This window comes from Toxorhynchites rutilus, chromosome 1 (genome assembly GCF_029784135.1).
Source record: "Toxorhynchites rutilus septentrionalis strain SRP chromosome 1, ASM2978413v1, whole genome shotgun sequence".
Lineage (NCBI taxonomy): Eukaryota > Metazoa > Arthropoda > Insecta > Diptera > Culicidae > Toxorhynchites > Toxorhynchites rutilus.
The window spans coordinates 204,890,606-204,903,345 of NC_073744.1; the positions used below are offsets into that span (position 1 = coordinate 204,890,606).

Below are 12,740 nucleotides of genomic sequence, written 5' to 3' on the forward strand. Positions count from 1 at the left end.
ATACCACAAGATAGGTGCGATCTTGATTCCGAGTTTTCGATGGTAGAATTATCTCTTGCTCTCCTTTCATGTAACAATTCTGCTCCGGGATCGGATAGAATTAAGTTCAACTTGCTGAAAAATCTCCCTGATGTGGCGAAACATCGCTTGTTGAACTTATTCAATCGGTTTCTGGAGCATAATATTGTTCCAGATGATTGGAGACAAGTACGAGTTATAGCTATTCAAAAACCCGGAAAACCCGCGTCCGACTTCAATTCGTACCGCCCAATAGCAATGCTGTCTTGTATACGGAAATTGTTGGAGAAAATGATCTTGTTTCGCCTTGATCGATGGGTTGAAACGAATGGCCTACTCTCAGATACACAATATGGGTTCCGCAGGGGCAAGGGGACGAATGATTGTCTTGCGTTGCTTTCTTCAGAAATTCAATTGGCTTACGCCGAAAAAAAACAAATGGCTTCAGTATTCTTGGACATAAAGGGGGCCTTTGATTCTGTTTCAATAGAGGTCCTGTCAGACAAATTACACTCTCGGGGTCTGCCACCTCTATTGAATAATATGTTATATAACTTGCTTTGTGAGAAACATTTGAATTTTTCTCACGGGGATTCGACAGTAAGTCGGGTCTCCTACATGGGACTCCCCCAGGGCTCATGTTTAAGCCCCCTTTTGTACAATTTCTATGTAAGCGACATCGACAATTGCCTTACACAAAATTGCAACCTAAGACAACTTGCAGATGATGGAGTGGTGTCTGTCGTAGGATCAAACGAATCCGAACTGCAAGGACCCTTACAAGATACTTTGAACAATTTTTCAACCTGGGCCATTGGGCTAGGGATCGAATTCTCCACGGAGAAAACAGAGATGGTGGTTTTTTCTAGGAAGCATAGACCAGCAAAACCAAAGCTTCAACTTTTGGGTAAACCGATCACTCATGCTATGTCATTCAAGTATCTTGGGGTCTGGTTCGACTCCAAATGTACTTGGGGGGCCCATATTAGGTATCTGAGTAAAAAATGCCAACAAAGAATAAACTTTCTCCGTACAATTACCGGCACCTGGTGGGGAGCCCATCCCGAAGATCTTCTAATGTTGTATCGAACAACTATTCTCTCAGTGATGGAGTATGGCAGTTTCTGTTTTCAATCAGCTGCCAAAACACACCTCATTAAACTCGAGCGAATTCAGTATCTTTGTCTCCGTATTGCGTTGGGATGTATGCCCTCAACGCATACCATGAGTCTCGAGGTTTTGGCAGGCGTACTCCCACTAAAAGATCGCTTCAATTTATTATCTCTTCGGTTCTTCATTCGGTGTAAGGTTATGAACCCATTGGTGATCGGAAATTTTGAGCAGCTGATCGAGCTAAATTTTCATTCAGGATTCATGAGCTCATATCATGAATTCATCTCCATGCAGGTTGATCCTTCTTCGTATATTCCCAACCGTGTTTGTTTTCCTGACTACATCAATTCCTCTGTGCATTTTGATCTGTCCATGATGCAGGATATCCATGGAATTCCAGATTATCATCGATCGGGGATCGTTCCTACGATTTTCGAAGCAAAGTATGGGCGTGTCAATTGTGATAATATGTACTTTACTGATGGGTCCTCTATGAATGAGTCCACAGGATTTGGAGTGTTCAACAAATTTTTTAGCACCTCACACAGTCTTCAGTATCCTTGCTCAGTGTATATTGCTGAATTGGCAGCAATACACTGGGCGCTGGACAGCGTCGCCTCACGACCTGTTGAACACTATCACATTGTAACGGATAGTCTTAGCTCTGTCGAAGCTATCCGTTCAGTGAGGCCGGAAAAGCACTCGCCGTACTTCCTTGAGAGAATACGAGAAACTTTGAGTGCTTTATCCAGACGCTGTTATGTCATTACCTTTGTCTGGGTCCCTTCACATTGCTCAATTCCGGGTAATGAGAGGGCTGACTCATTAGCAAAGGTAGGTGCAATTGAAGGCGAAATTTATCAGCGTCAAATCGCCTTCAATGAATTTTATTCTTTAGTTCGTAAAAATACCATCGTTAACTGGCAACGCAAATGGAACGAAGATGAATTGGGCCGGTGGCTCCACTCAATTATCCCTAAGGTTAGCCTCAATCCGTGGTTCAAAAGTCTGGAATTGAGTCGGGACTTTATTCGCACCTTCTCCCGACTCATGTCCAATCACTGTTCGTTAGACGCGCTGCTTTTTCGTTTTAATCTTGCCGACAGCAATCTCTGCGGTTGTGGCCATGGTTACCACGATATCGAACACGTTGTTTGGTCGTGCGAGTTGTATCTTGTCGCCAGATCGAATTTAGAAAACTCCCTTCGGGCTGGAGGAAAGCAGTCCAATGTGCCGGTGAGAGATGTGTTGGCTCGGTTAGACCTTGATTACATGTCCCAAATATATGTTTTCCTTAAAGCTATCGATCTTCGAGTGTGATTGTTTATACATCCTTTTCCCCTCCTTTTCGTCCTTCGCGAGCTATCGGTTCCCTTCCTACTAACATTAGAATAAGTTAAATTGTAAATACATATTAGATGTAAGGATAGTTTTAAGAATTGAGTGTGAAGTGTCAGTGTGAATGAGAATGTGAATGTGAATGTGAGTGCGAGTGTAAACACACATCTCCTTACATCCCATCCTTTTCCTAATGAAAATGTGTCACCCTTCTAAACTCGAGTCGACCGCGAGTAATCGGTTTCCTATTTCATTAACCATAGAATTAAGGAAACAACATGTTGATATATGCTAGTTGAAATATAGTTAAGAGTTTGGCTCCATTAAACTAATGTAACTGAGCCTGTAAAAATAAACGGATTAATAAAAAAAAAAAATACATGTTAACTTATATTCTAAGAGATACAATCATCATATATTTCCTATTTTTTGACGTAGGACTACGTCTTTCATTTCTGTACCGGGGTGTAAAATCAAAGTTTCGAAAACGAAAGCGTTACGCCAGAGACCGAGATTTTGAGCGTTAATAGCTCCTAAACAACTGAACGAAATGGTATGATAAACACTTCATTCGAAAGATAAAATGTCTACGCGTTCTATACTTGTTACTTTCTGATCCCAAAACTTGTTTCAATAGTCTTAAAATTGCTTTCAAAACAGGCTATTGAAATCACCAATCGGTATATAAGCGAGCGCCGCTCGGAAATCCACTCAGTTCAAATTGAACAGCGATTGGAGCATATTGTCGCTGTTGTGGTGAAGCTCTTCGTTTATCATGAAAGCGCGGATGTACGGTGTCACCAAGAGCCTGTTTGTGCACCTTAGGCCAGAAGGGAATCCATCAGGAGGAGAGTGATGCCACAAACGGTTCCCCGGGAAGATCTCGAAGCAGCCGCTACACACACACACACACACATACACGCGCGGAATTCTTTCCGTTTGGATGCCATTCAACATCGAGAAAGATCTGGAAAATAATCTGCCAGTTCCTCTGGGAATTTAAAAATACATTCATGTGAATGAGTTTATTTGAATGTTTTCTATCCATGTAACACTGTGACCAAATATGTTTCAATCAAGTGCTATTAACAGATGGTTATCGAGTTAGCATTTACCACTGGTGGACTTCCAGTATCGAGGAAAATGTGGAAATATCTAATCGTTACTGAAAATAATCTGCCAGTTCCTCTGGGAATTTAAAATTACATTCATGTGAAAGAGTTTATTTGAATGTTTTCTATCCATGTAACACTGTGACCAAATACATTTGGTTTTGTGATTTTTCAAGCAATCGCAATTAACAGGATAGCTTCTGAAGATTATTCTTCCCCATCAGTAGGATATTTCCGTATCCAATATTGTATGCGCCCGCAATCGATTATTGCTCAGTCGCCGAAAGTTCCGAGCTCAGAGAGTTCATTCCCCTCTAGTTTGCCTAGAGGGGAAATGAAAAGAATTGCCATCGTAAACCACGCCTTCTCTCGATTCAATCACACACAAAAAGCATACTTAAGCGATATTCTGGTGGTGAGATGCATTCATTTTTCGTGAGGACATCGACAAGACAACATCGTTGCTGAGGGTGCTCGACGGAGAACGATCGAGATCTGCCCTGAAACGCAATCAGTTTGTTTGAAACAGTGAGGGAGCACAGAGAAGCCGATCCTTCAGGAGAAGAGAAGGTGACCATCGAAGTAGCCGCTACATACACACATACACGCACGGAATTCTTTCCGTTTGGATGCCATTCAGCATCGAGAAAGATCCGGAAAATAATCTGCCAGTTCCTCTGGGAATTTAAAAATACATTCATGTGAAAGAGTTTATTTGAATGTTTTCTATCCATGTAACACTGTGACCAAATATATTTGGTTTTGTGATTTTCAATCAATCGCAATTAACAGGATAGCTTCTGAAGATTATTCTTCCCCATCAGTAGGATATTTCCGTATCCAATATTGGATGCATAAATTAGATTCAACTTCAAACAAATGATCTCTAAATCAACGATAGTCCTACGTCACCCTTGCGGTTATACCATAGATATAACCCACTTCCTGTTTTTTTATCTAACATTTTGAAGATTTTGAAGTTATCTACTGAGTTTGAAAACCTTTTAGCTGCTATTTTATTTTCATCGACAGGATTGCTGCCGTTCTACGCATATTTGTCCCATGTTCTAAAATCAGCAACTGAGAAAAACGCAATCAAAGCATTCTAGCATATTTGTCTACCTAAGCTTTAAGCCAGTGCCGAAAATATTCACGTTCATGACATTCAAATACGGCAAATTTCAGCCTACCTTGTATTGATAACCTACTGCTCAAGTGAGAATCGAGAAAGATGAAACCATACTATCAATGAAAACGAGTATAATGAACATCAACATTAGCATGCTATGAAGTTCATTCTTTATAGCATTTTCCTTCTCGCCTTGATATTTGAACCGTCAGAATTGAATATCATTGCGTATTAGTGAGAATCAACGGTTAACGTTCAACGTTAACCAATCGAGAGTGAAATCGGCTAGGAAGTTATCCTAGTGTGGATGCTTGATTTTTGGACGTTTTTGGGCGTTTTGGGGTCTGAACATATGAAACAAATATTTAATATTTTAATATCCATTATTCTATTTTTATTATAAATCTTTTATGGAACACAAAAATTATATGAACGAAAATTATTAAAATTAAAAAAATTCAGTTGTTCTGGTTGTCCGAATCCAAAAAAAAAACAATTGATTCTTAGTCAGTATAATCGCATCAGCCAATACTGAAACACATCAAAAGTATGGTTTTGGCGCAATTCTGCATCTAGCGCTTTCAATTGCTGTTCAAATGTTGAGTCATTTGAGCAATTCGATGTTGAAAGAGTGCCACCAAAAAGCTCTGTGAGGAACTCATCAAATTGGCTGCTGTTGTTGGCCTCACTTTCCATAGTTTCGTTGCGACATGTCGATGGTTTCAGTTCACTGATCCTGTTCCAGGTATCCCTAATGCAGGACTGAAGCAACAGAAGAGAAAAGTGTAAAAGTGTGTATATTAGTTGTTAAGGCTACAATTCATTTTAAAAAGATTCTACCTGGATGTATTGCTTCTCATGGTTGCTGAAAAGTTTTGAATTCAAGTAATTCAGACGGGGATCCAGATAGAGTGCCATTTGGAATGCTTGGGATGTTTTTAAATTTCAGAGACGACTTGTTAATGACTCAGTCAGCGGTTTCGAAAATGGATTCGAAGTCATCTTTTGCACTTCGTTTATTGCCATCAACCAGGATAAATAAAAATCAGGAAGCGGAACGTGATTTTCCTGCATTCTCTTAGTACAGAGAAAAAGTGGCTCGAAGGCTTGCACGTATTGGTCAACGAAATCCCAGTTTTTCGGACTGAGAACTGTAAAAAGAAGGATGTATAATGAGCCATAGGCAAACAGATGTACACTGATTTATCTGACTCGCATCTTAAACGCATCTTACCGAGCTCAGGAAACTGGAGCGCCAGTTGATCAAAGAAGCTCTTTTGGCGACTAAAGCTATCCATCATCATATAGATACCTCCTCACCTTGTTTGCCCCCAAACAGGCGGAAGACTGGCGTTATGATAATCGAAATGTGTCTTGTACTTTACTGATTTGCAATTTTTTGCAACAGCTGTTATTTCTTTGACAGATTCATCACTTTTTTCAACGACGTCCAATATGACCAATTGTAGACTGTGAACCGAACATGGAACTAAGTTCAGTTGATCCTGATGAAATTCAGTCGAAAGGGCCTCCGAGAGATCCCGATCTCGGTTGTTCTCAACAACTTCGGTGTCAATTTCGTTTTCAGGTTCGGTTTCTTTATTTTCGGTGTCTTCTAAGTTAATCTCATTTTCCAGCTGCAGTGAGATTATGAAATCGAATTCCTGCTTCAATTTTCTCACAGCGGCCAACATATTTGCGGCATTATCACATGTGACTGAGAATATCTGCTTAACGGTAACTCCGTACGTCTGGAGAATCTCTAGAATTTTAGTTTTCAGTAAAGCAGCTGTTTGACGGTCTTTTATTTCAATCATACCTGCAATGGTAACATAAATGCATGAAAATATACGTTTATCCCCTGTTTGAGTTCATACTCTAGCTTAACTTCAGCGTATTTCTATTCAACAGAAACACTTCCGTTTAAAGAATATGATTACACTTACCCAACGTTCGAATCACGATTTTGCTGTCCAAGAAATATTGGACATTTATTCCAAGGATGTGCCGGTTGAATCGTGAGGCGGAGTCAATTTTAAGGGATAGCAACCTATTCTTCATTTCCCCGCTCAAGATCGCACGGATTTGAACGGCAACGGAGTGAATAATCATCTTTACGTGGCTCTTGTTCACGGTGATACCGAGTGCGGCGGATATCGGATCAAATAGTTGCTCCATTCCCTCCCACTCCACGAAGCAAAGAGGAAGATGATTATAGGCTACTAACTTGCTGATGGAATCCATATACAGCGGTATGTCAATTGCCATGGGTCGCTTCGTCACTATTCTTGGCTTCTTCGTATTTAAATCAATTCGATTCAACAAGCCACATTTAACCGCAGCATCTGTATGCTGGGTGCGGAAGTGGCGGATGAAATTGCCTACATCCAAAGTCTCCTGTACGTAGGAGCATTGGTCGTTCTCCGCTATCCGGCAGATACCGCTAACTCCGTCTCGTTGGATGAAAGACAACGCAATTTCCTGTAAAGTCTTGCCATCACCGCGACGCCTTTTGCCTTTTCCTGGTCCTGGTCCTTCCATTTTTCCGGAATTAATCTAGAATTTGTTTTGACGTGGGACTACGTCTAACCGGAAGATATAGGGGGTGAAATGGAAATCTAGGCACTGAACAAGTAGGAAAAAATGCAAGATTTGGAACGCTTATAATAGATTGGAACGCATTTCTCAATAGATCGCAAAGGTGTTTCCATCAATTGATAGGAAATATATCTACGCATCTATCATAACGAATAACATTTCATTTTTCTTGAGATAAACAATTGAATAATTGTGAAATATCAAGCATTGTCCAAATACACTATGTGCCCATTTTTGATTGGTCCATTTTGTGCTCCTCAAATCGAACCGACCAAAACGGGCAACCAGAGCAGCAGCGAAATAGAATGAACCACGATTGGAAAGGAAAAAGAAAAAAATGAACGAAACATTGGTCGCAGTCTCACACATGCGTAATTCTCGAGCCAGCCAGTCAGCTTAAAAATCCCCGCTCCGCTGCCGTAACGATCATTCTCATTCAAACCGTACACCACATCGGTTCGCATCACAACACATCAACAAACCAACCCAAGCAGCCATGTCTGGTCATGGTAAAGGAGGAAAAGTGAAGGGAAAGGCAAAATCCCGCTCGAACCGTGTACATCTGGAGTTCCCCGCAAGGGTAGCTAGGCCGAGCGCGTTAGTACCAGTGCACCAGTCCACCTAGCCGGCGTTATATAGTTTCGGCCGCCGAAGTGATCGAGTTAGCTGGCAAAGCTGCTCGCGACGATAAGAAAACTCGCATTCGGAACAGAACACATTCGGTTAGGTGGCCATCAAGACAACAGGCAGTTGCAGCGAGTGGCGAGTGGCAAACGCAATCGCAAAACGGCATCAGGTAGCAGAAGAAAAAAGTTTGTTCATTATACAAACTGCTTTGGTGGCAAATCCAGAACAAGGCGGCATCGAGGGCGTTCGAAATGGTTTTTTTCAAAACCACGAGTACTAAGTTTTCTAAATTGGAACCATTCCATAAAACAAGGCGCTTTTCAGGGCCATTAAACCTTCCAAAAAAGAGTTTAGGAAATACAGTTCAATGCTTTCTAAAACATTATCCAAAATAATAATAAAACACAAATTGATTTTTTCATAATTTGTTTGCCAGGATCTGATGAGTATGTGAATTTGGCAGTTGTTCTGAGCTTATTGATAGTTGGGGACTTTCCTGATTATTCAATTTTCACCAATTCTTAAATTGTTTCCAGATTGAAAGTACAGTAATTTACAATTAGTTCGACATTTAGCTAATTGGACGGACATGTAATGCGACTTATTTAGTTGGACATTTTTGTAAACATAGAGATCCAAATGATGACCCCACATTGAAAGTCGACACTGTACCACTGTCTTCGCAAATGTTCAATTACAGGTTAAAATCGCCTCTAATGCGACACTAAGTGGCGCTTCGGCACGTCGCATTGAATGTAATTTACTGTACAACATGTCACAAAGCTGGATGGGAAGAAATTTTCCAACTGTGAAAGCTGTGGCGAGTGGCAACAAATCGCTAAACAGGAAGGTTTAGCCGAACAAGATGGGAATATCGAGTGATAACAAAACAATAAACTCTTTAGATTGAAGATAATTTTGTGATCCTGAAAAGGACCCTTTTTAGCCTGCATGTGAATCCAACGAGCGAACAAATCGTAATGAATGTATTTTTTGCCATCGCTGCCTTTTAACGCTCATTCGTTCGTCTCGTTGGACTCGCCCCTCTGGCTGAGTCTGCCGATTTGTCTCTATCCTGTGAGTGTGTACAGCTAGAGTATAAAACACGCGGACCCCAAAAAAATATATTATTTTCTTTCAAACCGTAAACCCGTGTGGTTGTACGGCATCGGCATCGTGGACGTAACAAAGGAGGACAAGTTAAGGGAAAGGCAAACTCTCACTCGAATCGTGCAGGTGTGCAGTTCCCTGTTGGTCGCATTCACTGATTGCTCCGCAAGGGTAACTAGGCCGAACGGATTGGTGCCGGAGCACCAGTATACCTAACAGCGATTATAGAGTTTCGGCCGTCGGAGTGCTCGAGTTGGCTTGCAAAGCTGCTCACGACAATCAGAAAACCCGCATCAAGAACAGAGCAGCTTCGGTTCGGCGCTCATCAAGGCAACAATTAGTTTCAGTGAGCGGCAAAGTGTTTTTCCGGCACGTCGTATTAAATGTAATTTACTGAACAACATGTCACAAGCTGGATGGGAAGAAATTTTCCAACTGTGAAAGCTGTGGCGAGTGGCAAACGCAATAGCTAAACAGGAAGGTTTAACCGAACAAGATGAGAATATCGAGTGATAGCAAAAACACAACACCAAAGGTTCTTTTCAAAACCATCAACATATTCATAAAGAGTAAACAGTAAACTAACCCATTTTTCAGGTAGATCACGTGGGAGAAGAAAATAAAACAATATATTTAAAATATATATTTAACAAAAGCTGTCCCCTTTGTATAGTCCTACGTCACTCCGGTTATGTCCCCGACATTACCCACCCGTCTTTTTGTTAAAAAAAATCACTGCGAGCGATGAAGTTCAAATCGACTTGTGTGATAATCACTTCAAACTATTGACAGTAATGAAGGTGCGCGAATGCAGGTTTACCGAAATTCATTCAGGATAGTAAACAAAGTTCACGCGTCATTGACATGATTGGAATAAACTCTCACGCTAAACTCATTATGAGAGATATGATGTTGTGTTTCAACAGAAGAGAATTCATGAGACACTGGGAAAAAGTCAATGCCTGCTGTCGTGAATAAATTTTGATAATTCATGGCACTGCTTTAAGCATTTCAGTTTAGCAATATACCGGGTTTTTTTATGAGAAGTAAACTAGTGGCTAATGAAATGTGAAAAGTTCCCCTCACTTGAATCAATCAAGCTTGATTATAAGTTTAAAAGTTCATGGTGGGACAGTTATGCCTAGAATATCAACATGGGACAATTGAACTTGACGTGGTTTTTTGAAATACTGGCAACAAACAATAAGTTTTTTGTGTTTTTCCCAAAGATTATGCATTAAAAAATTGTTCTATGGAAAAGGGAGTGATTTGCAACACCTTTGCAGAATATAAATCACATTGTTAATATGGATTCGCTAACAAGGTGTACACGTGTTCAGTAAAACTTTTATTTCATTTGTTTGAGAATTAGTTCGTTTTTCAAAACCAGAAATGAGTGTATTAGTACTGCTGAAAGCGTGGTATAAAATTCTACAATTCTACAAAAAATATATGGCGAGACAGTTATGCATAGAATATCAACATGGAATAATTAAGCCTGATGTTGTTCTTTTAAAAGCTAGGAACAAACAATAACTTTTTTGTGTTTTTCGAAAGATTATGCTCAAAAACATCGTTTTATGAAGAAACGTGAAAATTGTCCAAAAGTAACATAGGACAACTATGCGTAGAACGGCAGAATAAAGCAATGAAACTTTTGTGTTCCCGATATTGTTTTCGCGTGACTGAATAGTTCCTCAAGTCCACCTGCCTTTACATACATTTGTGATTTTGTTTAACTGCCCGATCAAAAAGCTCTGATGTTGTTTGGATTGTGGTTCCAAATCATCAATTCATGGAGAAACAACTCTTCTATTAGAGGACAGGGGAAAAGAAAAAATCGTTTTCCATCAAATGGCTGACTCCAATGAACGATTTTAAAACTAATCGATGAATTTGTGCCGTATTTCGTTGATAAAGTAGACAAACTCATAGAGCATGACGTTATTTACAAACAGTGGTCTGTTTTTTTGCGAAATAAAAAAGAATCTTTGACGCAAGGAAAAACAATAGTAATTTGTGATTTTTCAGAGAATTATTCATTCATAATTCAAAATGCGGCACAGCGTTCTCACTGGAATAACAAGCAAATATTTATTCCAGAAGTTTTAACACACGACACTGTGGCTATGCAGTTGTGTTTGTAGAAAAATTGATAAAATTTGTCAGAAAAGTAATCAATTTTACTAAAATGACTCTCATGTCCGCTCCATCGGCAGCACACTACAAAAACAAAGAAAATCGCCAGTCTGTGTAATTCCAGACTAGAAGCAGAATGACATTTCTTTGCCACCTCCCACGGGAAAGGACCCTGTGATGCAATAGGAAGGACTCTAAAATGAATGGCAAAGAGAGCAAGTCTTGCTTGTACAAATACAATCAAAACAGCACTAGATCTTCATGATTGGGCAGTTAAACGAAATAACAAATGTATCACAAAATTGAATTTCTGTTACGTATCCAAAGAACAGCATACAAAAAAGGCAAGTGAGCTTGAAGAACTATTCAATCACGCGAAAACAATATCGGGAACACAAAAATTTCATTGCTTCATTCTTGTAGATAGTAGATAAACTTAATTTCAATAAAATATTGCGATGCAGTTGTAGAGCACATATTTATCTACAATTTCATCAAAATCTGAGACGACCATTTTGAGAAAATCGACTTTTATTTAAATCGATTTTTTTCAGTGCAGGATTTCAAAAAATATTTTTTAAATATTTTTTTCGGAAAATTTAATTATCTGCTAAAACTCTTCCTTAGATCACTTTTTTGAATGACTTACCATTTTCGAGTAAAAAAAATTATAAAAAAAAGATAAAAAATATATGCCCCTTCCAAATGCTAGTCTAGATACATTTTCGGAAAACTAAGTAAGCCAAGTTGCTTAATTAGGTAAGGTTCTGAGAGGATCATGCCAACATCTGGTCAAGTTTTTTTATTTATTTATTTATTTATTTATTCGTCTTCGATTTAAACGTACAGACTACTAATTACTCCTAAAAATCTTAATTCTATTTGTTGGCGCGAAATCCGTCATATCTCAAAAACTATGAGTCCTACCGAAATAGTGCCTTAGAAAGAGTTATAGAGTATTGATATCCAAACGTGAAAAAAATATACACTAAGAAAAAAATTAGTACCTTTTTTATTTACAAAGAAAAACTTTAATTTGCAATATCTAAAATACATATTTTTTATTTATTTTTTTTATTTTTTTCATATAAAATAAAAGTCATGTAGAAAATTTTAAAAATGGGTACAAGGTGGTAAAACTATTTTTGACTAACTTTGTGGAACATTGAATTTTTATGAATTTTCGAAACTTCGAATTTTCGTATGTTAACTATTATTTTTAGCCACAAAATTATTAACCCTGATGTGATTTAAAACAAAAACGCTCTTCATCAATTTTTCTTCTAAATGCAGTCATTCTCGAGATATTTGAAAAAACATTTCTAATGTTCATGAAATTCTGGTTCACACGCCTTATAACCCAGACCCTTCAAAACAGGGAATTAAGAATTGGATGGGTTCATTCTTAGCTTCAAAAGATGAACGCTTCTTACGACACGGAATCCGTGGGTTTATCAGAAAGAGGGGAAAAGGTGAAATGTGTTTTTCATGCAAAGAATGGTTGTACACCTAATACTTTTTTCTATACTTTTTCATGTGGTAACGAAAACAGGGAT

The 12,740-nt window shown here is 39.0% G+C and overlaps 1 protein-coding gene across 1 annotated transcript; it reads right to left on the reverse strand.

The window, feature by feature from the left end:
- Positions 1-4,535: 4,535 nt before the first annotated feature.
- On the reverse strand, positions 4,536-7,251 carry LOC129774722 (uncharacterized). The gene is made up of 4 exons (XM_055778671.1): positions 6,657-7,251; positions 5,945-6,529; positions 5,551-5,861; positions 4,536-5,472 (listed from the first exon to the last, which is right to left on the reverse strand). The coding sequence occupies exons 1-2, from the start codon at positions 7,249-7,251 to the stop codon at positions 6,027-6,029; spliced, it is 1,098 nt and encodes a 365-aa protein (XP_055634646.1). The 3' UTR covers positions 4,536-5,472; positions 5,551-5,861; positions 5,945-6,026.
- Between the last annotated feature and the right edge of the window lie 5,489 nt (positions 7,252-12,740).